This window comes from Oryzias latipes, chromosome 23 (assembly GCF_053564925.1).
Source record: "Oryzias latipes strain Hd-rR chromosome 23, Olatipes_Hd-rR_3.1".
Classification (NCBI taxonomy): Eukaryota; Metazoa; Chordata; class Actinopteri; order Beloniformes; family Adrianichthyidae; genus Oryzias; species Oryzias latipes.
The window spans coordinates 52,559-80,499 of record NC_136259.1 but is presented as its reverse complement, the minus strand read 5'-3'; the positions used below and the strand labels follow the sequence as shown (position 1 = coordinate 80,499).

The following is a 27,941-nucleotide window of genomic DNA, read 5'->3' as shown; positions in this document are numbered from 1 at the left end:
ACACTCAATCTTTTTCTCTGATGTGAACGAAAATGAACTGATATCAATTGTGAATAATTTCAAGAGTAAAAACTCAAAAGATTGTGAGGATATAGATGTGAAGGTGGTGAAAAAAGTCATTTATAGTGTATCTAAGCCTCTAACGTACATATGTAACTTATTATTACGAACTGGGAGATTCCCAAACCAAATGAAAATAGCCAAAGTGATTCCTATCTATAAGAGTGGAGACAAACACCAATTTACAAACTATAGACCTGTTTCTCTTCTTCCACAATTCTCAAAAATTTTAGAAAAAATATTCAATGGTAAATTAGCTTTATTTATTGAAAAACATAACATTATAAATGAAAACCAATATGGTTTTAGAGAAAATAGATCTACCTCATTGGCTATCATTGATGCTGTGGAGGAAATCACAAATGCTTTGGACAAAAAGAAATATGCAGCTGGAATTTTCATTGACTTAAAAAAAGCATTTGACACTCAATCATGACATCCTACTTGACAAACTGGAAGTGTCTGGGATAAGAGGACTAGCGTTAACTTGGGTCAAAAGGTATCAAACGGGAATAAAACAATTTGTCAAGATTGATGAATATACATCAGAAACCAAAGAAATAAGTTGTGGTGTCCCACAAGGATCAATTATAGGCCCGCTGCTATTCAATATTTACATAAATGACATATTCAATGTTTCAAAGCTTATGAAACTCATTATTTGCTGATGACACAAACATATTCTATTCTACAGACAATCATAGGGAACTTATCAAGGTGGTGAACACAGAGTTAAATAAAATAAAATTATGGATGGATTACAACAAATTATCTTTGAACCTAGATAAAACCAAGGTGATGTTTTTTGGAAACTACAATGCAAATAAAGAGCCCTCAATTGAAATAAATAATGTATTAATCGAAAGTGTTACAGAAATCAAATTCTTAGGGGTTTTTATCGATGACAAACTAAGTTGGAAGCCACACATCAGACACATACAAACTAAAGTCTCAAAAAGTATTTCAATCGTAAATAAATCTAAACATATATTAGGATACAACAGTAGATATTTATTGTACTGTTCTTTAATATTACCATATTTCACCTACTGTATAGAAATTTGGGGGAATAATAATGAGTTCACTACATCCTCTCTTTTTACTTCAAAAACGAGCCGTCAGAATTGTACATAAATCCGGATATCTTGATCATACAAACAATCTATTCTATCAATCAAGACTTTTAAAACTGTATGATCTTGTGGATTTTTACACCAACAACTTTTATACAGAGCCAGTTGGAAATCGTTACCATTCAATATCCAAAAACAGTTCTTAGAAAATGAAGGAGGCTACAGACTGAGGGGATGTAGGAACTTCAAGATCAAACTGATAAGAACCACAAAGAAAGGTTTCTGTGTGTCGGTGTGTGGCACTAAACTTTGGAACGGGTTAAGTAATGAGCTCAAAAAATGTTCAAATATTCAAATATTCAAGAAAATGTATAAAGAAACTCTTATTTCAGGATATGAAGATAAGAGGATTTAAGGATCAACAGGTGTTTGAACAATTCCAAATCCATGAGTGAACTTGATTGTAGTGAAATAATCAAAGCTCTTTTAATTACAACCACTGAGTGTTACATTGTAATGTGCAATAATGATTACTGAAATGTTTCAATTACAATCAATAAGCTATTGATTCTGTTTACTTGATCTGCAATGTGTAGCAATAATTACTAGTTTGATGTTATCATGTGTTCTAATGATGATCAATTATTATTACATATCGGTATCGTTACTGTTTACTGAAATCATGAATGAATGTTTACTGAAGATCATCAATCATATCTAGGCACTGGATTTTGTTACTTGAAGAGAATCTATCTGATCAGAACTGGATTTAAAACACTGTAAAACTGTCAAATGAATGAACTCAGTAGGGGTGGGATTATATAAGCTTGCTTCTTCCCACTCCTTTTCAAGCAATAAATCAAACTCTACTTATACCTCAGTTAATTATCACTGTATTTAATTAAGCATATATGATTTAAGTGACATGTTTGTTTTGTTTTCTGTCTTTTTAATCTATGCATTTCATCATTTCTGTAATGAGTTTGATAAATATGTGTAAATTCTTTATTGCTTTGACTACAATGCTTGAAATAAATCAATAAAATCAAATCAAAAATCACATGATTAAAAATGAAACATTTTAAATGCTGTTTTAAAATAAACAGGATTTTAAAGCGAAATTAAATATATTTAAGAATAGGATGGCTCGTTTAAATTCTGTGTGCAGGTTTTTCACAATTTCATGATCTTTTTATATATTTATGAGATATTCGTTGGTTGATTGTGTGATTGCACAAGGTCATATTTATTTTTTTAACTATGAACAATTGGGGGTCTCTATAGTGTGAATCTACTGCTATGCAATATCTGTAAAAACACCGTACAGCTGGTAGTTGATACCTTGGCTTTAATGTATGCAAAGTGTCACATTTCCAAGCCATTACTTTATTAACCTGTAGCCTGTTCATATGGCACTTGTCCACTGTAACGATCGTTTAGGACTTTTTTTAAATCAGCAGAAAACCTTCGTCTTCCAGGGATGGTCAACTCCAGGCCTCGAGGGCCGCATTCCTGCATTTTTTTCACATACCCTGCTCTGGCTTGTTCTCATTGGCTGGACACACTGGAACCAGGTAATCAGTTATGAGTAGGAGTTGGATATCTATAAATCATGCAAACACACCAGTCCTGGAGGCCTGGAGTTGACCATCCCCTGAAGCTTTATGATCTGTTTATACCAAACGCAATTCGTGCATCAAATTCAGTCTGCCGCCTCTCTTTTGACGCACCTCAGATTCACTGCTGGACACCAAAAATGTGTTCTTGAACTAGATGCTCCCTCAATATGTGGCAGAAGCTACTGTCAATAAAATGTAGCCTCGTTGTTTCATGGAAGCATTGACTATAACTTATTTTCATTGCATGGAAGACACATATGATGTTAAGAGATCTGATTTATTTTTGAAGAGTTCCACAAAAACATCGGTAATCCCGTCTGGGTTCATGACATCATTCCGAGATCCTCCCGGTACGAAGAGGTTCACCATCTAGTGCAGGAGCTGCGTCTGAATGACGTACGCTTTCAGCAATACTTCTGTCCGTCTGTGACCCATTTTGACAACTTAATGTCCCGCATTAATCCTGAGGAGGGACAAAATGAGAATAAAATTACAGAAACTTTTAAGTATTGTCTCGATGCAAATAAGAAACATATCTTAAAGTTGAGGAGAACCAGGCTTTAATTTTGTCCTTTCTACTGATCCTAAGAATTATCTGAGCCGTATCTCTATCACCGTGACACGATCTTTTGTGTTCCGTTGCTCCAATAAGCAGTAGTCACGTCAGACTTCTGGAAATGATGGCAAATCAGGAGATGATTACAGATCACAGCTGGTCAGTGATGGATGTTTATCCAAACGTCTGCTCATCTTTTTGAACCAAGACAGATTCCTGCGCTTTTGTTTGGAGATAGAGTGCTGATGGTGACTCTTGGAGGTTTCAGCTCCCAGGCTTTTGCCGGGACCGGTAGCATGTACCCTTTGGATGAAGCTCCTCTAATAACATCTGATGTTCTTCTACTTCCCGCCTTCAGGAAACAATCTTTGAACTGGTGTTTAATCTTTGACTCATGTTATCAAAGTCTTTATTCAACCAATCATTTAGAATTGCACAATATAAACAATTTCATTGTTTTATTACCAATAATAGAACAAAAGAGCAAAGAAACCTCACTTCTTCTAAAGATTCTACGTTTTTTTTGACGTTTTTTGAGTTTGATCCAGGGGACACTTTGAAGTTTAGCCCATATTGTGATTTTATTTCCTGCACTATGGTAGTCGCCGATTAAACGTGAGATTCTGGTGGAAGAACCTGACCCAGCTGCATGTGTCATGTTCAGCAGAGAAGCAGCAGAAGGAGGTGTGGAGCTCGCGGCTGCAGAAGTGGCTGTATGAGCGCTTCGGCGTTTACATCGAGGACTTCCGCTTCCAGCCAGAGGAGAACACTGTGGAGACAGAAGAACCGCTAAGTGCTAAAAGGTGGGTGGGGACGCTTCAGAACAACGTGCCTGCCCCTCCAGATCCAGACGACAGTGACGGCCTGTTTTGTCACGACTCCTGGTGTTGACAAACTCCAACATGACTTACAGCTGAGGGTAAAATCCCAGACACTGTTTTGCCCAAGGACTCTCCAGCATGTAGGCAGTGGAGGTGCACCTCCCACCTGTGCTTTCTTCTGTCCCACCAAGGCTTCATAGAAACGTTTCATTGGGATCGGTTATATATATTTTTTTAATGAACTCTCACAAAAGCTGAAGAATTGAGTCATCATGTCACAGTTTCACCTTTTTCACAATCTCCATCTTCACTTTTTGTGCTTTTCTTCCAGGTTGACAGAAAATATGAGGCGACTCAGTGAGTATTCAACAGAAAGAACATTTCAGTAAATACATTTGAAAGAAAACATTTTTTTTAACATAAACTTCTTTTCAGAGCGAGGAGCTAGGCCTGTCACCAACTTCTTAAGGAACCTTTCCGCCTTATCAAACTGGCACTCTGTCTACACCTCAGCTATTGCCTTCATTGTAAGCACAACCCTTCAACTTCAGAAGTTCTGTGTGTTCAGGAAACAACCACTTGAGAAACATTCATCTGTGTTTACGAGACATTTATTGGATTAACTGTTCTCTGATTTCATTAGATCTTTGTGTTCTGATTCATAAGCAGGAAATAAAATAAACACAGCAGTGATTTCTTTATTTGGGTCCCTGAAGGGGGCAGATGTCTGATTAGTTCTTCATTAATATCCGTGTTCTGTGGTCGGTCAACATAAAAGAAAACATACCTTAGTCACAAGAAAATGCCAAATTGCAAAGTATTTTTAGAACTTTGGAGGATTTTATTTCTCAGATGGATTTTCCAAACCCCTGAAAGAATCATGAAGCTTCTTTTTGTTTTTGATCCAGATTTACATGAATGCTGCTTGGCATGGTTGGGTTGTTCCCATGTTCCTCTTCCTGGCTATCCTGCGTTTATCCTTAAACTATCTCATCGCCAGGTAACCACATTTAATCCCTTCTTTCTGTTTGTACAAGACATTTTAAACTGTAGAAAATGAGTTCATGTCTGCCTGGGTCCACTGCAGCCGTTTCTGCTTGTGAGTGTTGTTTAGGGGGGGCCAAATGGAGGGTTTACAGATAACTGGAAGCCTCTGGAGGATTTGACACCTTGATGTTGGTGGAATTCCAGAGACACAAGCAGCTTCAAATCTGTGCTTGCTGTGTTGTAACAGTGTTTTAGCAGCTACTTTCCTAATCTGATGTATTTGATTGGCAGAAACTTTCCTTATTCTGTCTCCATCTGCACAAACCCACGAGTGTTCTGAATCAGCCTCAAACCTCTTAATAGTACGAGGATTGCACTTAAGTTAGGCCTGCACAATAAATTGCAAATGTATCGTTATCCCGATTTCAAGCTGTGCAATATCCATATTGCAAAAGTCAGCGAAAATTGCAATAAATGTTAAACCTTAAATGTGTTAAACCAATTTTATGGCATTTTGAACTATTTAATGAATTGAATAAATCCCTTTATCCATTTGACCAATCAGATGGAGCCCTTCACGTTGTTGACCAATCGGGTGGAGCTTTTATGTTAGATGTTGCCCTCCTAATTAGAAGTGGATCATTTGGAGATTAATTTAAGGTATTTTGACTCTAATTTAAATGAAACTTTTGCAGCGAAATGGAAATGTTTTTGTTTTTTTTGCCATTCGTTCATTGTTATGCCCCCCCCCCCCCCCCGTCTAGTGGCCCAAAAAGGACGCAACACAAAAATGAAGCCCCATCTCCCTCTCAAAAGCCAGCAAACTTAAAGCAGGTTAAGATATTTTATTTTGATTGAAACATTAGAGATAGAGTATTTACTTCAGACTGGACCCAGGCCAAAATAACAAACAAAAATTGGCCTACCAAACAAGAACCCAAATCTTACCTAATAAAACAACATAAACCAAAAGACAAGAACTTACCTCCCTAACATAACATAAACATGAGAAAACATGGGTCAAAGTAAATGGCAGTCCACTCCTACAACTCTAAACTCCATATAGCTGGTTTTGGGAGAGGTGGGAGATGTCAAATGAGCCTCCTTTGGTCTTCTTCCTGGTTCCTTTTATAGCAGGTGTGATTCCAGGTGCGACTTCTGGCAGCCAATCCACTCCTGGTGTTGGAGCACCACACCAATCGCAGCCCGGCACCTGCACACTGACATTTGCAAGACACAAAAAGAAAACCACACAAAGAAAAACGTCCTGACGTAACATTCATACATCGCAAGTTATATTGTCATCGCAATATTGATCCCTAATATTGCATATCGCAAGTTTTCCTCATATCGTGCAGCCTTAACTTAAGTTTTAGTAAAATATCCAAGGTTTTTAGCCTTCTCCAAGACATTTAATTATTCAATGCTTTTCAGCAGTTAAGAGATCCTTTTTCTTTCCCATATTGCTTGAAAATGTTGGACTCCTTAATGGTGTGGTATTTCCTTTTTTAGTGGTTTTTCCCTTTTTTTAAGCTAAGCTGGAAAACTAGTGTCTGAGATTGATGTCAGTGATCCAAAAAGCCCAGAGACACAATAAGATCCATGAGTTCAATGGAAAAAGAAATCATTTTATCTTTTTGACACTTGAATAGAATTTTCATTATAATTTAAAACGCACTGTCTAAGCTGCAAGGTTCCTGTAGGAGATATCTGGGAGGACTCTCGTTCATGCAGGACGCAGAACAAGTTTTTAAAAAAAAGTTTGGAACTGAGAAAGCTACTTTTAAATTAGGCGAAACGTTTTCAACCTAAAAACTAAAACAACATACAAATTAGAGATGCAGTCATAAAAGCGATTTGAGCGTAGGGGTAGACTGGATTGTCGACATACTGTCCAGAGTTCCAGTATCTGAACTTTGGCATCAGATTTGTGTTGCATGGTTTCTCAATGTCACGGCTGGAGGGACGGAAACCCAAGTGCAGATGGAAATCAGGCTGAGACTCAGGAATGCGCTTAGGAGGCAATTTAATGCTAACAGAAAGCGCCACAATGTGGGATCACAAAAACACAAAAAGCTCCTCAAGAGAGGGAAAACTGAAAAAGGCAAAAAAGGGAACAACTAAGCTCAGAAAAAGGCTAAGGGACAAAACAGACCTCAGTGTCGGCTGAGTAGGAAAACCACTGACTTAACAGGGACGCACCGACACTGAGGACTGAGTAGCATCAACTTAAATAAGCATGATTGCAAAGTGCAGGCAGCTGTGCACTCCTCCACAGAGAAGACCAGGCAGGAAAGGGAGGGGCCATCCAGGAGGAGCGACAGCCGACTTGCAAATCACAGAGACAGTCAGGAAACAGAACAGAAGAAACACCACACTGTGTCACTCAAATGAAGACGCTTCAGCAAAAATGTGCAGATCAGTAACATTGTAACTGCTCTAAACTAGTACCAAAATAAATGTTCTGCCTCTCTTGGAGAGCGTTTCAGTTTGGCCACTAGGTGGAGCTTATGCTATAGCATTACACTTTATTCCAGAAGCAGGTCGATCGAATGTTAGCATTAGCCGTCTTATTGGAAATTCCATTATATGTTTGCATCAAGCGGACCTTGTTAATGGTAAAATTACTCTGTAGATGTGTCAGAGTTTATTAGTAATGTACCATGAACCTATTCTTGTTTGTTCTTATGTATAGCAGGGCTCCAGACTAACGTTTTTCACTAGGAGCACTGTGGCCCCCTACTGAAAATTTTAAGGGCACAACCAGAAAATTTAGGGGCGCATACCGTAAATCAACATGCTAACCAAATCTACTAATTTCCACTGTATTACTAATGAATACTTTAATAATTGATGCAGAGATTACAATGTGCTGTTTCAAATTCAGTGTCACATTTTAATCTGCACTTTTGAAGATGCAACAACAAGGTAAACAACAGCAGCATCGCTGTCATGACAGTACAAATAAGTGAAGATAACGGATGGAAATGTATGTTGGTGACACCAAATAAGTGCAGCCAAGATGCACAATAAGCGTGTTTGAGATCACCCAGGTGGACGTAACGCCGCACAGATCACCTGGTGTGAGACGTATATTTTTGTTTTTGCTCCAACATCTGCTGTCAATCAAAACAAAAATATCAGAAAAAGGGGTGGGAGCAGCAAGGCCCTAACTTTAGCGAACACAGCTGGAAATTTAGCACTGCACTGACTGAAAGCTGCCCTGATGACTACAAAACAATGCATTATGGGACATGTGTCCTGAAGGTTTTTGTAGTTCAGTGATCAATTAAAATAATTTAAAATACCAACTGATTAAAAAAAGGCTACATACATTACAAGACATTAAAATAAGTATAAAATATATAATAACACAGATCATACTGAGGGAGAGAGGAATATTAAAACTAAATTGAATGGTAAGGACAACTCCAATTTCCTGTTGTCCTTCATTCGCCTTCACCCCCCCCTCCCCCCTGTCTGGTCACCCCAACGATCCAGGCGCGGCGCTGGATCATCTTAAACACGTCTATCGTTGCATTTTCCCCAACGTGTTTTCAGTGTGTAAGGCTAATCTTGTTTTTGCTCGAGCGTGTTTAAAGTTCAAGCCCCGTTAACTGTCACGCATGTAGGTGTGGGACATTTATTCTCCACAGCTGACCCGACTCCTGCGGGAGCGGTGAGCTGCCCTAACAGCCGTGCATAAACCGTTTGTGGTCGGGGGTGACACGCCGCCGCGCGCTTAACCAAAACCCTAAACCTTCCTCCGGGTCTGTGCGACCCAGAGAAAAGTTCAGCACGGACTGCATGTATTTAGAAAATTACGAGCGAATAAATACGTTCTAAAGGAAAGTAAGGAACTCCTTAATGTGGTCCGGGGAGGGGGCTGTCTGGTGTCCTGCTTTCAAACCCTGTCATTGTCACGCCCCCCAAGAGTCATATACCCCACTGTGATTGGTTGGTCAGCTCCGTGCACGACAATGAAAAAGTGTCATTCATACAAACTGGCGGGCCGCATTAAAATTGAACTTTTTCATATTAAGGCGGGGGCCGCAAAATATCATCTTGGGGGCCGCGAGTTTGAGACCCCTGCTGTACACTCTGGCACTGGTACACTAGCCGCAGGTCGGAAGAACGAATCAATAGTTCGCTTGCTCATAGCTCAGACGCACATATCAGGTTGTGATGATATTTGTCTCCGTTTCCTTCCCACAGATGTTTACGCGAGCGCCATTATCTCTAGGCCCCTCCCCCTCCACGCATTTTAGCCACTCACAGTGGCTTTCCCTATTCTTCTCACACGCATTGGCTGCCTCACAGACGGGCATCACGCTAGTGTGTGCTCGCGTTTCATGAATATGTGCACGAGTGTGTGTGTCTGCCTGCGTGTGTGTGCGCTCGCGTCTCAGATTATTTCATTGATCATTGATGTGCCCCTTCCACGTTTGATGTATTAAAAATACGAAGGGTGGGGGAGGCAAATTTACTGGTAGCACATGTGCGACTGGATATAAAATTCAGTCGCACACTCTCAAATTTTAGTCGCAAAATGCGACCAATTGGTCACAGTCTGGAGCCCTGTACAGCACCTTGAGCTGTTTTTTTTTGTTTTTTTTTTACATGAAAAGTGCTATATAGATAAAATTAATTTGAATTTGAATTTGAACCTTCCGATTGTATTTTGTAAACTGTCTAGCAGTTGTTTACCATGATGGTTTCAAAATGGATCCCATCAAATCTCACTAGAGTAGCGTTACGCCACCGGAAAAGGAAAGGCATGAAAGATCGATCTCTGATTTTATGGATCGATTATTGATCTATTAAGCGCGGATTAATTTAGATTGATTAATCGATTTGATCAATCCAGCCGTAGTGTGAATACACGTAAAAACTTCCATCATCCCATCTTCCTCCTTGTTACGTCCCTTTGTGATTGACATGCACGTTGGCCACTCGAATGCCCTCTGAGACATCCGTCACTGCACTCGTGCCCACGCTCAGCAGTGTTTGGGTGTTCAGCGTCTGTCTCCTAACTGGATGTAGCTGCTAGTTGTGCCTCAGTCACTCAAAAAGAACTTGGAACGTTTCTGTTGTCAGAACCATACGCTAGAGCGCCGTTGAAATGACAACGGGGTCCAATTCAATAAGCTGTTGAAGGAAAAAGGACAGAGAAACTTTTTTATCATGTTGTAATCTTCTAAATGTATCCATTAAAGTCAAAATAATTGTCTTATTCACTTTAAAATCTGCTTTTACAATGAGTCTGTGTATTTAAGTACATAAATAAGACAATTTTATGGAGTTATTTGTTTCAAAACTAGATGCTCTAGATCAGTTTTTTTCAACCAGTGTGCCGCGGCACACTTGTGTGCCATGAGAAAAGGTCAGGTGTGCCGTGGGAAATAATCAATTTTCACTGATCTATAAAGATTTGCCATGTCCAGGATATCAGCTCTGTGTTCATCCAAACTGATAAAACACTGAGTAGTTGGGAATATGAAAGATCATAAAATACTTTTTTCTTTGTGTTTATTTGATTCTATTAAAGTATTCTACTGGGCGGCAGTTTAGCTCAGGCGGTAGAACAGGTCGTCTAATAATCAAATGGTTAGTATGAGGGGCCGTATAAGACATTATTTATTCTGAACCATTCACATTCATACATTCTTGCTCTCACAGTCATATATACTCTCTTTCGCATACATATATTCTCTTACGCATCCATATATTCTCTCTCTCACATTCATACATTCTTGCTCTCACAGTCATATATACTCTCTTTCGCATACATATATTCTCTTACGCATCCATATATTCTCTCTCTCACATTCATACATTCTTGCTCTCACAGTCATATATACTCTCTTTCGCATACATATATTCTCACTTGCACATCCATATATTCTCTCTCTCGCATGCATATATATTACTTTACACATACATACATTCTCACTCTCATTGTCACTCTTAAAAAAGAATGTATGTATGTGAAAGACAAGTATATATGTACGTGTGAGGAAGAGTTTATATGTGTGTGTGAGAGAGGAGTATGCATGAAACGGAAGGCACTTTGAATGAAAAGGAAGGCACTTTGCATTTTGAACAGACGCTAACATGAACCAATAAGAAGGCCATCGGAACCTTAAGAAATATTTTATCTTCACCTCAAGTGGTCACAAATCTGTCTGCATCTCTAGAGACACAAAGGAATGTCTCAAATACCAATAATGGTAATAGAAGTGCCACCGAAACAGAAAATCCGTATCCACCTTATTCCTAGCCCCCATGAGCCTTTGCGTGAATTATGGGCGACACTTCCTGTAGACGCTGGAACACGCATTTACATTAAAACAAATTCCTCTTGTTTTCGATCCATAACTACATATAAATGTGGGAAAACCAGCTGTCATTTCTTAAAAAAGGCAACGGTGAGGTGGAGATGAAATATTTGTTAAGGTTCCGATGGCTGCAGGACCCCCGTGGCTACTTCTTGCCGGTTCGTTTTTTTTTTTAAATAAACTTTATTAACAATATCTTGCACATACAAAATACCAAACACAAAACTCCACTGTGTGCAAAATACAATCTTCACGTTCGCCATGAGAATGAACAAAAAAAACATAATGATAACCATGTAAAACAGGTTATGCAAAAAGAAAACAAAAATAATAAGGCAAAGGAATCTGTTAAAGTTTCAGGAGAGACCATGTTTCAACTATTCTGACAGCTTTTTTGTTAGTGGAAGATTTAATACTGTTCACATACAAAACCATTTCTTTCTGAAAAACATAAAACACGTTTTTTTTGTTGGCATATTTACATTTGTGTATAAAGTATTTAGCCATAATTATAAGTAAATTAACTACATATATTTTTTCTGCATTAAGTCTTCCTTGTGTAAAATATCCAAAAATAATATGCTCGTAAAATAATCTATAATCTTCACATAGATGAGTTCTTATAAAATGTATCACATCTTTCCAAAATAGTTGAGTGAAATACCAAAACCAAATAAGATGAGGCACAGTTTCTGGTGAGGAATGACGGAATGAACAGTTTATGTCCAGATCTTTTTTAAACTTAGTAAAGAAATGTTTCACTGGATAAAATTTGTGAAGAATTTTGAAAGAAATGTCTGTGATTTTATTGGTGATGAAATACTTTTGTGGCAGGGTCCAAACCTTTTCCCACTGAATTCTACATCCAAAGCTGTTCCAGTATGAGATAACATACGGTTTTGTGGCAATCTCATTTTGAAACAGAGAACGGATACTTTGATTATTACTGCTAGCTGAAAAACATACCTTTCCACACCACAAGTCTGTTAATTTGGGATTTCTTGCTTGTTCATGTTAGCGTCTGCACTGTAATCCCTAGCGAGTTGACTGAACTTAAAAATTATTTTGTAACAGATTACGCAACAGTTTAGTTATATTATTAAAACTTTTAAGTTAACATTTATTAAAATTCATATTGTCAGTTGGCTTACATTTGTATTATTTCATATAAAAAATATTAAGATTCCTCAACTTATAAAAGAGAGACTAACTATATTTTTATATTACTCAACTCATAAAATATGTAAAATTCACTCAAATGCTTTATAAATTCTTTAACTCATTAAATGTGTAGCATTGAAAATATTTAAAATTCTTCAGCTTAAAATGTATTCTAAACAGAGATATTGATACTGCCCCACTACATTTTAAAGGCTAACATTGATAAAAACCAACAAACGTGAAGGCCACACAATAGTGATTGCTTAATACACTTTTTTTAATTGCTCTTTAAAAAAAAAGCACAAATATCAAGAGGATGAAGAAACAATAAGTGCAATCAAACTGCATTATAGGGGGGCCACACAACATATTGACAAAAAGAGTTGGTTTTGTATTGTACGGCAGAAAAAGCAAATGATCACAACAAAACACATTAGTTACATAACACTTAAACCAACAAATAGTCCATTCTGGAAGACTCACTCAACGAAACATTCTTCAGCGTCAATAAATGTCCTTTCAGTGGTTTGCTGTCCTCAAGGCTCAAGACAGCATTCTGAATAAATATGAAGGCAGGTTCAAGTTTTTTGGGGCGCTGTAGGTCCAGAGCATAGATGTCCCCGAAGAGTTAGAAGAGATTAGTCAGCCAGATGTGTGGGACCACTGACGGCAGCATCAGGAGCATCACCACGACAACTGAGAAGATACCCACAGAAGTGTCTGTGAGGTCTGGTATTCTGGAAAATACAAAACAAAAAACACAGATGAGTTCAGATCCTCAAAGATATTCATCACACTAATGTCCAAAACTGACATTCCTGCCATCTGTCAATGGGAATCTTTTCATGTTAACATTCTGTTAGCTTTTAATCAACTGGCTATGATGTTTTAAGGACCAACTCCAATTAAAATTGTGTTTTTAAAAAGTTCTTTAGCATTTTTCTGAAGGAGGACATTTATAAAATAATTTAAGACTAAAGCTTCATTTTTCTTTATTCAAATAATGAGGGATCAGGAGCAGAAAAAGGTAAATGAAAATGTTCCCACTCCTTCCAATCAGGAGTCCCTGATGTTCGCCTTTCATCTTCCGTCTCATTTTTAAAACCATTTAAAAATATCACTCAGTTTACAAACTACAAACAATTGCCCTATTTATTATGTCACTCAATAAAATCTCAATCAATATTAAAGGATTAGTGAAAACCATTGACAGGGAGTCGTGTGCACTTACTGTACAGGTCTTGAAGAAGTTGGAGGCATCTTCATGCAGATAAACAGGAAGTGCAAGGAGGACAAGTGCCCGTCTCATGTTCACGTCACGCTGGTCCTAAAAGAATAAAAAGAAATATCCATTACCATTGAAGCAAATGCAGAGCAAACACTTCCAATATTTATTTAAGGAACTTTAAGAAATAATAAAATGATACCTTTTCTAGATGTCTATTTCTAGTAAGAGTACAATACAGTGTTCATGGCATGATCCACTTCAGGTCAAAGACCCAAAGTCATTTTTAAGGCAAGTTACACCTTGGCTTCTTACAGCTGTTTACAAATGATTTGTTATGTTTTTGAATTAGAAATACATTAGAAATTCACCTGGAGGTCATAAATCCTAACCAGGTTGGCCAGTTCCTGTCTGTTTTGGTGGACTTAGTCTCAGAAAAAGGCAGCTTTAAGTTACACAAACATGTAAAAACTGCACAATTTCCTCTGACTGCATCTACTCTACATAAATCCATTTCAGATCTTGACAGATGAGTTTTCATGGTTTCAAATGATGGAATGGTGCTAATGCAACATCATTTTATTATTGTAATATACTGTCATAAAGACATGACAATATTCCAAAGTGTCTCCACATACATTGCAGTGGAAACACTTTGGAATATTGGCTATGTAGTACTGCAGTATTATATGTAGTACTGCATAGTGCCAAAGTAACAGAACACAACTTGCACCTCCATTCCATTGTGCCACCTTCAGCCTGCAATCTAAATATGTTTAGTTAAATTGTAAATAATTTCAGCTCTATTTAGACCTTTGGCTAGTTAAAATGTGCATAAATGTTTCCATGCTGCCGTATAAATCTAATAATGGTAATAGTTCAGGATGAATGCATTAAATAAGTATAAAACTCACCCACTGACACCTCTTTTCTGGTGAAATGGTGACTTTCTGGTGAACTTTCTGAAGTTCAGTATCTGAAAAAGTCCAAAAGAGATTTTTCAATGTTAAAAAATGTTTCAATTATATTCTGATCAAAAAACATTTATTGCACTACACAACCCATTGCATTTTTTGTTTTTTTAAAATAGCTCTAGACAAATAACTGAGACAAGTTACCTGGCTGGCCTTGGCGTCTACCTGGAGGTGAAACACTGAACACTCTGTAGTTCGGTACCTGAACACAACACGAGCACGTTGATTAAATTATTTTTACAAAAACCTTTTTTATAATGGAGATCAGTGATTTATAAAAGCTTAAAGCTGCATTCAAAACCCAATGCTTCCATGTAGCAACCAGGCTTAAAACTGTTGGCGGTAGCTCCTCCCACACAACCGTTAGAGGCTTTGAGTGACATTTTTGGACATGTGTCCAGCAGCAAACTTTAGCCACAGACAGAGGCCTCCAACGCGAATTTCACACGCGGATCACGTTTAGTGTGATTGCAGCATAAGAGATCATTTCTACCTACCTCTGAAAAAAAAAAAACCTCATCACTGTCGTAACTTACGGGCAGAAATGCATTTTGGGTTTGCCTCTGCTATGACAAACTAATCATGTATACATTGCCACATTAAGCTCTAAAACAATTGTAACACACATATGTTTAAACAACAGTAAACCACATTTACGGTAGTATAAGAGCATTTTTAAAGCATTCATTCAAAATAAACCATGAACGATACTTACCAAATTAAATCAGGGCTGAAGACAAGACGGCACCATCAGCGATGAGGCGGATGGAAAAAAAAACCCGAGGTTGGGGCGTCTTGAAGCGGGACGAAATTGCAACGCTTTGCAGAAAAATAAAATGCTCGACTTTCAATTTCAAACGTCGCATACTCGCATTCGGCAAATCCAACATGGCCACCTGAGCTAACGTAGAGAAAACGAAAGACCCTCCCACCAGTACGTGATGACGTCATGACGCTACTTCAGGGATCTTAAAATTTTTGAGTGCTAAATACAAATAAGCTTTAAAATATTTAGCACTGTTAAGTTAAATTTGAAAAAATCTTGATAGAGCTTAATACTTTATAGTTGAATCAACTACAAAATGACTTTTAAGTTGTTTAACCTTAATAGTTATGAGTCAGTACAAGTGATAGGGTTTAGAGTGTGTTCAAAATGGGAGGTGGCGGCCTCTCGTCCAATCAGAGCACGAGAAATCATCTGCCTTCCGTTTCATTCAAAGTGCCTTCCTTTTCATTCAAAGTGCCTTCCTTTTCATGCAAAGTCACTTCCGTTTCATGCATACTCCTCTCTCACACACACATATAAACTCTTCCTCACACGTACATATATACTTGTCTTTCACATACATACATTCTTTTTTAAGAGTGACAATGAGAGTGAGAATGTATGTATGTGTAAAGTAATATATATGCATGCGAGAGAGAGAATATATGGATGTGCAAGTGAGAATATATGTATGCGAAAGAGAGTATATATGACTGTGAGAGCAAGAATGTATGAATGTGAGAGAGAGAATATATGGATGCGTAATAGAATATATGTATGCGAAAGAGAGTATATATGACTGTGAGAGCAAGAATGTATGAATGTGAATGGTTCAGAATAAATAATGTCTTATACGGCCCCTCATAGTTAGCACATCGATCCCCGCTCTCCCCAGCCAGCTGTCGCCCCCCGAGCGCAGCCAGTCTGCAGCTCACCGCTGGGTTAAAGTGCGGAGAACAATTTCCCCATTGTGGGATGAATAAAAGAAAGATTTAAAAATAAATAAATAAATAAAAATACTTTGATAAGAATGACGGTACAGCGATTTATCCGCAGCTTCAGCTCTGTTTTAGGAAAAGTCCCGCCCCTTTAACTGTCTCCACCAATCATTCTTGGAGGCTTAATCAAGTGTCATCAGTCTGACCAATCAGAAGTGGTTAAAGTCTTCACTTCCTTGTTCTGATTCTGCTCATAAAGTCTCTCAGTTCCAACAAAAATACCAGCTAAAGCTCGTCTTTACCGGTGTAGCTTTCCACAGAATCCGGTGTCAGACCGTGGAACAAGTGAACAAAACCATGAAGCTCAGAGAAGAGAGTCTGTCTGCCATCACTAAATCTCCCATGATGCATTGGGTTAAAGTGACAGCATCTCTGTGCTACTAAGAGTCTTCCCTGTTAAATGTCTTGAAACCACATCGAACACATCTACCAGTTTTTAAATCTTCTTGATGAAGGTCAACAGTTTAGTTCTCCTTCAAGGTTTGTGTTTATTAACAGCCAAATTGTCAATTGCCAATTGCCCAAAAATTACAGTTGCCTTTGCACTAACATTGAACTAAATATAAAAAAAAATTAAAAAATCACTATTTAGAAAGAATATATTTGTTTTTTTGTGAGGTTACACAAAATTGTTAGTAAACTGGAGGAAAAAACAACCACCAGGGTAAAATGTCAAATAATGTAGTTGATAAATGCATGTGAGATTGCAGAGGTACTGTACATCAATACAGACTATGAGTTTCTCCTTTTTTAATTTTTGGATGCTGCCGTGCCGTGGGATTTTTGTCAAGGATAAAGTGTGCCCTTAGCTCAAAAAAGGTTGAAAAACAGAGGTCTAGATCACATGTGTCAAACTCAAGGCCCGGGGGCCAAATATGGCCCGCCATGTTGTTTTATGTTGCCCGCGAGAACATAAAAGTTTTCATTTCTTAAAATAAAATTCCTCTTTAGTTGATTATATATTATTTATGAGTAGCTGCTGTTGTAATTAGTCAATGTTTGCAGGTCTTAAGTGTGTATGCAGACACATTGTTGTCATCCAACCATCAGTTGGATGCAAGGCTGTGTGCAGCCTTTTTTTGGAAAATGTTACACGTGTAAAACATGTTCGTTTTAGCTCAGTTTTGTTATTTTTCTTTATTCAATTGGACAGTCTGATCCTTCATTAATGGAGTTAATGGGTTTTAATTAGCAGACAGGTTTTAAAGGATTTATGCTAGAATAACAAACATGTTTCTATGCAACTGTAATTGTCACTTTAAACAGTTATAACAAATAAATACGGAGTTTTTAACATTAAGGAGTGGTTACATTTATTTTTACATTTAGTTACATGTATAAGTTATATCTGGCCCTTTGAGGACAGCCACTATGCTGATGTGCCCCTTGGTGAAAATGAGTTTGACACCGCTGCTCTAGATGAACTTTTGGAAAACCTTTTCAGCTTTTTTTTTTTTTTTTTTTAGTAAAATAACTAAAATGTGTAATATTTTTAAACCTAGCCATTTCCTTAGATAAAATATGAGAATAATAGAATGATAGGAGCATGCTGTAACAGCAGGAGCTCAGTCATGGTTCAAACACTGGAGTCTAGGCTTTTTCTTGCATGTCCAAGCATTCATGCATCCATATTTCTGCAGAGGTTGGAGGATCCAGTGGAGCATCGTGCCTGAGGTCTCTGAACCCATGGTGAGCCAACTTCCTACTCAGTGTCCGTCATGTGAGACGGAAGTGCAGCTCTGCTGACTGCCGTTTCATTTTTTTTTTATTCAGGAGCCGCCAAAAGAGGACTTGACTGTGTCAGAAAAGTTCCAGCTCGTACTTGATGTTGCACAAAAAGCTCAGGTAGCACATAAGCTTTTCAGCCTGGAAACTAATAAAAACATTCCCGGATCATACAGTTCATGTGTTTTTTTTCAGAATCTTTTTGGTAAGATGGCAGATGTGTTGGAAAAAATTAAGAAGTAAGTTTGAAAAGCTTCTAATGTGTACTCTGAAGTGTCTTTGGTAGATGGATGGGTCCAAACTGATCAGGAGCTGATGTTTCACATCTGCCCTCTCTCCGTCAGCCTGTTCATGTGGGTGCAGCCTGAGAGCACCCGCAAGCTCTACATCTGCCTATGGGTGGCTTTCATTACGTCCTGTCTGCTGCCGTACCAGCTGCTGGGCTTCATGACCGGTGAGGCAATCACTCTGACACAATCCACCCCACACTGATGCCGGGGATCCTGTTTCTGTCAACCATTCACTGGATGGTCATCTAATCACATTAGTGACTGCTTTTCCTCAATTCAATTCAATTCAATTTTATTTGTATAGCCCAAAATCACAACAACAGTCGTCTCGATGGGCTTCGAAGTAAAACATGAACTTAAAAGGATCATGACTACAAAGAGTTCAATAGTAAAATACTAAAATGAACTAACAAACTGACTAAGCTATACTGGCATCCCTGCCCTTAGACCCCCCTTCGCGGTAAGGAAAAATTCCCAAAAAAAACGGATTCCGGAAAAAACGAAGAAACCTCAGGGGTGCCCATACATTATCATACATTATTAAATCCATAGACTGCTGTAAATTAAGTCCTCTCAGAAATGGTCATTTTGATAGTACAGATGGAGCCTGTACAGCCTCATTTTACCGGTTGTTTGAATTACAATGTCCAAGTTCTAAAGCCGTTGATGTTTATGGTAAATGGCGTATGGCGTGGACTTGAATAGCGCTTTTCTACCTTCTTTGAAAGCCAAAGCGCTTTAGTCACAGCCCATTCACCCATTCACACGCTGCTGAATACAACCTTTCACCAAAGACAAGGTGGGGTTCAGTGTATATGTTGCCCAAGGACACTTCGACACATAGGTGGGCAGGGCGGGAATCGAACTTGCAATATTACGATCAGAGGTCGACCTCCCTACCGCTGCACTGATTTATTATATATTTAAAATAATATTTTAGTATTTTTAACTAATAGTTTTTAATATTAATTGTTTTTATGGCTGTATTCTTTTTATTCGTGTGTGGTAAATGGATGCAGCGGGCCGCTTTTTAATTTCCTTTGGGATTAATTAAGCTTTTTCTCCTTTTTCTTCTTTATATTTGTCCATTTGTGTCAGTGAAATGAATCTGCAGTGCCTCGGTTGTACAACATCCCTGTAGTGGCGCTTTTGTGTACTTCACCTAACCTCACTCAGTCTGTTTAACCTGGGCTTCATTGTTTGATTTTTGATTTGAAATGGTTTATTTCAAGCAATCAAATAAGAATAATACACAACAACATTACAACCATCAGTTATACATTCAAACGATGACGTATCAAACTTAGGATAATTAGACATATTAATAAATATTGCTTGAAAGGGAGTTGAAGGAAGCGAACTTGTGTAATCCCACCCTGTTCTACTGTAACCATTTCATTACATGATTGATCATTATCAGGTTCATAACTACTATCAGACAGATTTATTTTATTATTTTTTATAATAAGGTAATGCTGTGAAGTAAAAATAAAAAAAAGGTCCATAATCTGTCGAATGACCAAGGTTGGTTTTCCTTCAGCTGATTAACAGCCGTTCTTCTGGTTTAAAGAGTTCATAGTTCTCTTTGCTGTTATGTCTGCAGACATTAGATTCAGGTCTTAGATTCAGGTCCATATCCTTCTTTAGCTGATATCAGCGTCGCTGAAAGTTGAGGTCAAGTTGTCTGCACTTTGCTGAGAATCAGGTCACTTCAGACTTTTGGAGAAAGTGATGAATCCCGGCGTCATATTTCTTGAAATTATTTGGCTCTTTGATTTATAACTACATGTTGGTTCAGACGTCCGTGATCAAACACTTCTCTAAGTCCTTCATGGTGTTCACAACCACAACCTTGGACCGGTCCGGTGGACCGAGTGGTTTGATGTAAATCCTGCAGCCTTTAACCCAAGTGTTCTCAATCTGCTTACGCTTCCTGAGAAGCCTGGCATGTTTGGCGATTTCAGCATTCCTTCTGGTCAGATGGTCGTTCAGATAAACAGCAGATCCCTTCAGGTTCTTCCTTTGATTCATCAGAGCTAGCTTGTGTTTCTGATTCACAAACCTAATGAGGATCGCTGGTTTATCTGTCTCCTTTCTCCTGGGGAGCGGGTGGCAGGTCTCGATGGTGTTTAGATCCAGGGAAATCCCTTTAGACGTGAGAAATGGTTCCACTTGGTGTTCCACAGACTATCCATCGCTCCCTGTTTCAGAAGAACTGCTAGCAATGCCAGCGCTATTAGCATTAGCAATGTTAACTCCAGCTGCATTTAGCTTTGCCCGAGGTTTGATCGGTACTCCAGTGAGAATGACATTATTCATCCTTACTTGTTGTTCCACATTATCCAGTCTTTTCTCCAGAATGTCGACCCGGTTATCTTTTTGCTCGTTTTGAGCTCGGAATCTTCGGAAGTCTTCCAGTAACTCCATCAGAGGAGTTAGCTTAGCGGTCACCTGCTCCATGAAAGGATACAATGTAGCTTTGATATCATCAAGATTCTTTTTAAGGTCTTCGTAGTCCTGGTTTTTCTTAGGGGCCATGGTCAGCTCTCTTTTTTTTTTTGGAGAAAATCAACTTTTTAAGTCACTTGAAGATAGTTGTGTAGCCGCCATGAGCCACAGGCGTCCGTGCTGTAACCCGGAACCGGAACTTATGGAAGTTACACGGTTGGTTTTCTTTTGGATTGGTGACTGCGCGACTAAACGCAGGACCAACATGGTCCAGATCTAAAATGCACACTAATGTGGACTAAATCCACATCTAAACTTAAGACTAATGTGGACAAGATCCACATCGAAACACAGGACTAATTTAGACTAAATTCACATCGAAACGCAGGACTAATGTGGACCAGATCCACATCAAACGCAGGAGTAATGTGGACTAAATCCACATCTAAACGCAGGAATAATGTGGAATATATGCAGATCGAAACGCAGGACTAATGTGGACTAAATCCATATTTAAACGCAGGACTAATGTGGACTAAATCCAGATCTAAACGCAGGACTAATGTGGACTAAATCCATGTCTAAACGCAGGACTAATGTGGACTAAATTCATGTCTAAACGCAGGACTCATGTGGACTAAATCCACATCTAAACATAGGTTTAATGTGGAATAAATCCAGATCTAAACGCAGGACTAATCTGGACTAAATCCACATCGAAACGCAGGAATGATGTGGACTAAATCTAGATCTAAACACAGGACTAATCTGGACTAAATCCACATCGAAACGCAGGACTGATGTGGACTAAATCCAGATCTACACCCAGGACTGATGTGGACTAAATCTAGATGTACACGCAGGACTAATGTGGACTAAATCCACATCGAAACGCTGGACTAATTGGGACTAAATCCAGATCTAAACACAGGACTAATGTGGATTTACCACAGGGCTAATTGTAGGGCTCACCTTACTATTTGTGGTGAAGTAATATGACTTACTGCTCATTCCAAGTTCTTATGCAAATGCTATTTTTCTTAATTGTCAACATTTTAGACATTTTTATATATAATATTATATAATTTTAAAAATTCTGAAGGACTGAAAACGGTCATTGGCTGAATTTGCTGCATTAGGATGTCATATTTACTGAAATCCAAAGTTGTTCCATTCACGTTTGACTTTTTGGAGTTTCTGCTTGAATTTTTTGCAGGATGTCAGAATAGCCTCCCCAGCTGCTGTTTGGATGTGAACTGCCCCCCCCCCCCCCCCCCCCCCCCCCATCTGAGAAATTTTGTTTGAGGATGCTCCAAATAGGGTGGTGGTCAGGGGAGGATGGAGGGCCACAGCATCAGTTTATCTCCTCCTATGCCCAAAGCAGCCAGTGATGCAGCATGTGATAGTATTTTGTCATGCATAAAGAGGATTTTCTTACGGAAAGCACGGCTCTTCTTTTTTTTTATTTTATGTATTTATTTGAATTAGGACAATGCATATTAAACAATGTTTCAGCAGCTGCTTTAACATAAATATAACAGGAGCTAAATTTCATCCGTTGTCCTAGGGCAAGATAAAAAGTTCAACACTTACATTTACAACACAATAAAATAGCACAATATTAGAGGTAAAAATATTTACAAAGGTTATTACAATAAAAAGCAAGTCTAAAAAGTCCAAGAAAGTCACAGAAAAACAACAATAACTAATGTCTGCAGGACTGGTTTGTTTTCAGCCATTGTTTAAGAGCTGTTTGGAAGGTAGGGTAGTTTTCACAGTTCCTAATGTGCTGTGGCAGCGTATTCCATAACTTTGTGCCTCTAATTGACACCTCAGTTTGGCTGAATTTAGTCCTGCGCCTTTAAACATTACAGTCCCCTCGAGTTAAAGCCTTGGTGCCTATTCCAACATTTTTTTTTTTACTTATAAAATCTAACAAGGGGGGAGGGGCCAGCCCATTCAAAACTTTAAAAATGAGACAGGCATCCATGTACATTTTATAACTTTCAAGATCCATTATGCCATACTTGGTTAGAATGTCACATTAATGAAAACGCAGAGGCTTTTTGTCTAAAACTTTCAGGGTTCTCTTAAACAGAGACTTGAGGGGTTTCAAAGTGCTTTCTTTTGTCTGGGACCATGTAGTAAGACAATAAGTTATATGACTAAAAATCAATCAATGCATATAAACCTTTGCAGCCTCAGTAGTCAGAGAAGACCTTATTTGTTTAAAATTTGACAGATTAAATTTAACAATATTGGATATTTTCTTTACATGATCTTTAAAAGTTATGTGTTTCAAAGATACTTGAATTGTTCTACGACTTCCAATCGCTACCTATTGACCACTATAGATGGTTGTTCTTCCCTCGTTGGCTGACGTGAAAAAAACATACATATAGTCTTTTTAGTATTGAGATGTAAGCATGACTTTTGGAGCCACTGAAAGATTGGAACCATGGCTCCAGACAGAACTGCAGCTGCTTCAGCTTTTGTTTTGGCATGAGCATATAGAACTGTATCGTCTGCATATAATTGTATTTTTGTTTTTTTGTATACATCTGGCAGGTTGTTCACATACAAGCTAAATAGAAGTGGCCCCAATACTGAGCCTTGAGGAACTCCATCTGAACAACTAAGAAACGATGACTGTGAATTTTCAATTTCTACCGCTTGTTTTTTGTCATGGAGATATGATTTCATCCAGCAGAGAGCACTGTTCGAGAAATTAAAATATGATAACTTTGCAAGGAGAACATCATGATTAATAGTATCATAGACACGTTTCAGATCAAGGAATACAGCACCCACAAAGCCTCCCTTGTCAAGCAGCTGTTTCACATTTTCAAGGAAATAACAAGTTGCTGTATCAGTGGATTTATTTTTTCTGAAGCCAAACTGCATTGGATGGAGAGAGGTTTGACTATTGTTGAGATGTATAGTTAGTTGTGTTGTGACCGATTTTTCTAAGATGTTTTAAATAATTGGTAGAATGCTTATTGGAGGGTAGTTCTCAGGTTTTGTTTTGTCCCCAGACTTAAAAACAGGTATAACCCTAGCAATTTTCCATGTTGTTGGCACTATGCTATGGTTAATAGACAGATTAATCAGATGTACAATTGGGTGTGCGAGAACATCTTTATGTTGCTTGATAAAATGACTAGAGAAACCATATGCATCTCTAGCTTTGGAGCTTTTGAGGGATGAGATTATTTTTAGAACATCAGGAGCAGATATTTCCTTAATATGAAATATTGGCTTACTATTGTCTACAGATTTCCATGGGATATCTGGACATTTTAGTTGCCGCGTTAAATCTTCAATTGAACTAATAAAAAAGTTATTAGAACTGTTGACAATAATATCCAAATTGTCCGTTAATACACCATTTATCTTAAGCTGGAGCTTTCTGGTGTTATGCTCTTTTTTGCGTCCTAATAGCTTGTTTAGGTGCTCCCATACAATCTTTCCATTTCCATGTGCTTCAATAATTGAATTAATGAAAAAGTTTGCCCTTGCTTTACGCATGTGGTTAATAACCTTGTTTCTAAGAGATGTAAATATCTGACGGTCACTTGTAGTTTTGGTTTTTAGGGATTTTTTCAATGCACTGTCTCTCTCTCATTAATTGTCTAATATCATTATTAATCCATGGTAGGTTTTCTTTAAATTGTTTGGATTCTCCTTTCTTTGAGAAATGAGCCAGTGTGTCATTGATCATTCGTATAAGGAGATTTGAGCTTTCTTCGATGTTATTGTTTTCAACTACATTTGTCCAATTGAGATGTTCAAGATCATTTTTTAAATGCTGTTGCACATTTTTAGGAATAAAAGTGTACGGTATCCCTCTGACTTATCGTGTTGTGCGCTGGTTCCTGATTTTTCTCACACGGAAAATGAAGTTGTGGTCAGAGAGACCAGACAGGAAATTAAATGTCTTGGTAATTCTATCAGGTTTGTTATTAAATATTAAATCAATTTTAGTTTTAGACAAAGTTGTTACTCTTGTTGGACCATTTATGATCTGTGTCAATGTGTGTTTAACAACAAGCTGTTCTAATTTCTTCCTGTCTGGTATATTATCCCAATTGATGTTTAGATCACCCATAACAATAATCTCTCTTGAAGAATTACAGTGATTTAAAATAGACTCAAACTGATCATAAAAGATGTCCTTGGCAGAAGGAGGCCTGTACATACAAATCACAGTAAAAGACATTGTAGAATGAAGTGTTACATTTAGACCTATACATTCAATTCCTGTTTCCTCTGGCCAACTAATTAACTCACATTTAAAATGATCTTTGATATAAATCAACCCCCCCCCCACCTCTTCCATTTTCTCTATTTTTTTCTGAATAATTTGTATCCTGGGATAGTAATGGCAGCTGTAGGTGAAGTCGAAGTCGGCCAACTTTCAGATATTCCTAGCATATCAATATTGGATTCACTTAGCAGATGTTCAATTTGCTCACTTTTATTAACAACACTGCGAACATTGATGTGGCCAGGTAGAATTCCTTTTGGTTTTGACGTGGAATCCCAGATAACTTTTGCATTATTGAGTGTTTGGAAAAATCGTATTTTCTGTTGTTTTTTTTTTTATTTTTTTTTGCGTCTGTTATTGATGAAGAACTTGTGAAACAATGTTCATTTGTGTTTAACATTGTTAATTGCGGTATACCTGTGTCCAATAATTGTGTCCTGGGGAGCTGAGGTGGAGGAGGCCTGGTTAGGTGCAACTGTTGCCCAGGGAGCTGAGGTGAGAGCCCACTTAGCTGTGGCTGATGAGGGAATCTGTGTAGTTGGGGTGATAGCCAAGCCCGATGTAGTGATAGCCTGGTTAGCTGTGGTGCTGGCTGTAGTCCATCCAAGTCATAGCTCAGAACAGGTCCAGGATTTATCTCAATATCACCAGCCAAAATGAGTATCATCACAAGGTTGATAAGCCTCTGGAGGGGCCTTGTTGATTTTACTTGTTCATGTTTACCTGGAGGTGGTCTTGCATGTCCAAAATCCAGAACCCTTTCAAACAGAAGTTGTTGACTCCTCTTTGTTGAATAAAGAGTTGCGTTATTATCCATTTTTCGTGGACACATCAGACTCCAGAAAAGATAAAATGCCATAAAAACTACAGATAGACGTATTAATGGGAGACTCCAGGCCGTTTTGAGTTTTTTGGGCCTTCTTTGTTACAAACACACAGGACCTGCCAGCCTGTGTGTATGCAACTTGGCGGCCATCTTGGAGATTTTCCCTCTTTTTGTACCATGGAGGAATGTGGTCAGTCAGAAGCTCCACCTACTTTTCAGAGGTCATTTTCACACCTTCAGGGACCCTAAGGGGGCCGACCATCTCTCTTTAGTTGGTCTTCATGTAGGTCTGGGCCCATTTCAGCTGCTGTTGCTTGAGAGTTCTGTTTAGTGGTGACTGAATAGAAGGTTTACATAAAGCTGCAAGCTTCTGAAGGATCCTGCACCTTGATGTTCGTGAGACTCCAGAGACACCAGCAGCTTCAAATCTCTGCTTTCCGCTTTTTGACAGCAGCTGGTCTCTTAATCTGATAAATTTGTCTGGCAGAAACCTCTCTCATTCTGCTTCGATCTGCACAAACCTGTGTGTGCTCTAATCAGCCACAAATATCTTAATAGTACGGGTGTGTATCTGCAAGAGTCTGGCTTAACGATACATATTCCGATTTTGTACCAGAACGCATTTTCTTTGTTTGATTTTTTGAATATGACTTAGAAAGAACTCTACCTGAATGTCAGTACGTCTTCCATTGTAATAAAATGGTCAAATTCAGTTTATTTAATGATCACAATGTTAAGCATTGCAACTGGATCTCATATATAAGTTGCTTTTATCCAGGCAAATTCATTGTGCTTTTATTTTGGTAACTTAAAATATATAAAGGGAACAGTCGGCATTGTCTGATTTCCAAAACAAAATATTTTTCAGTAAAAGAAAAAAAAATAGAATGAATGTTCCTTAACCAATCAGGTTCTAAAAGTATGATTGAGGAAATAAAGTGCTGTTTATTTCACACATAAATGTAGTTTAATGTAGTGAACAGAGCTTCAAAAATAAAGGAGAAAAAAACAAATTCCATCCAGAAACAATAAAGTGATGATGATGAGGCAGCATGATAGGATGAAGAGCTTTAATGTGGCTCAGATGCTTTGCTTCCATGACAGTCTGCTCTGCAGCTGCAGCTCCACGTTCTCACACGTGGAAGTAAACACAGATTACACCGCTCAACACCACGACGATGGCCTTTTTTCAGAGCGTTGGACACAAAAACAGAGTAGCAGTTTTTTGTTTTTGTTGTTTTTCATTGTGACGTTCATTGAACCAGGACGTTTATTTTTCTCCAAAGCACCGCAATCCATGTTTTTATCTGATACTGGCAGCAACATGGAACAGAGTTTGGGTTCAGTACCCGCCCCAAGTAAAAGTAGTTGATGTCTCAGAACAACAGAAAGAGCTGCTTGTGGCTCAGCTCTTGTAGTTGTTTTGTGTTGTAGAGCTGTGTTCTCTGCTGCCAGCTAGCGGTTGGAGGTTGAAATGGAAAACAAGTCAGACGCTGAAGGAAGCCCATAAATAATTGAATGAATATCGTCCTGACAGCATTTGAGTCAATAAAAGAATCGCCAAATGAGGGAGTCACGTGATGAGGTGCCAGGATATGGCTGCATAATGGATGAGCTCCATACCCCGTCTTAGTTTTCTACGTCAAATTACGAAACTCTTCCCATCTGCATAATTTAAACACAGCTAAACTTGTTAAGATACAATAATATTTTTTCTCTCCCATCCGAAACATCGCCATGAGTCAGAAAAAACGAAGTATACAAACGTACCTCCCGACTGTCTGTACTGGCGAAGCTAGCCCTGCTA

The 27,941-nt window shown here is 38.3% G+C and overlaps 1 protein-coding gene and 1 long non-coding RNA gene across 10 annotated transcripts in view; one reads left to right on the top strand and one right to left on the bottom strand.

Moving 5' to 3' along the window:
- Positions 1-27,941, top strand: part of gramd4a (GRAM domain containing 4a) — a 139,835-nt gene that overhangs the window by 84,124 nt on the left and 27,770 nt on the right. For 5 of the 9 annotated variants that reach the window (XM_023952573.2, XM_023952571.2, XM_023952574.2 and 2 more), the window contains 8 exons: positions 3,973-4,111; positions 4,461-4,486; positions 4,565-4,656; positions 5,038-5,129; positions 18,219-18,267; positions 18,352-18,423; positions 18,499-18,542; positions 18,648-18,757. In XM_023952573.2, the coding sequence (XP_023808341.1) occupies positions 3,973-4,111; positions 4,461-4,486; positions 4,565-4,656; positions 5,038-5,129; positions 18,219-18,267; positions 18,352-18,423; positions 18,499-18,542; positions 18,648-18,757 (624 nt within the window). The remainder of the gene's footprint in view (positions 1-3,972; positions 4,112-4,460; positions 4,487-4,564; positions 4,657-5,037; positions 5,130-18,218; positions 18,268-18,351; positions 18,424-18,498; positions 18,543-18,647; positions 18,758-27,941) is intronic. The other 4 variants (XM_078941864.1, XM_023952572.2, XM_078941866.1 and 1 more) reach the window with 1 other exon arrangement.
- Positions 12,977-15,818, bottom strand: LOC144989429 (uncharacterized). The gene is made up of 5 exons (XR_013653589.1): positions 15,530-15,818; positions 14,959-15,016; positions 14,755-14,816; positions 13,847-13,942; positions 12,977-13,352 (listed from the first exon to the last, which is right to left on the bottom strand). It is a non-coding gene; the product is annotated as an uncharacterized LOC144989429 (long non-coding RNA).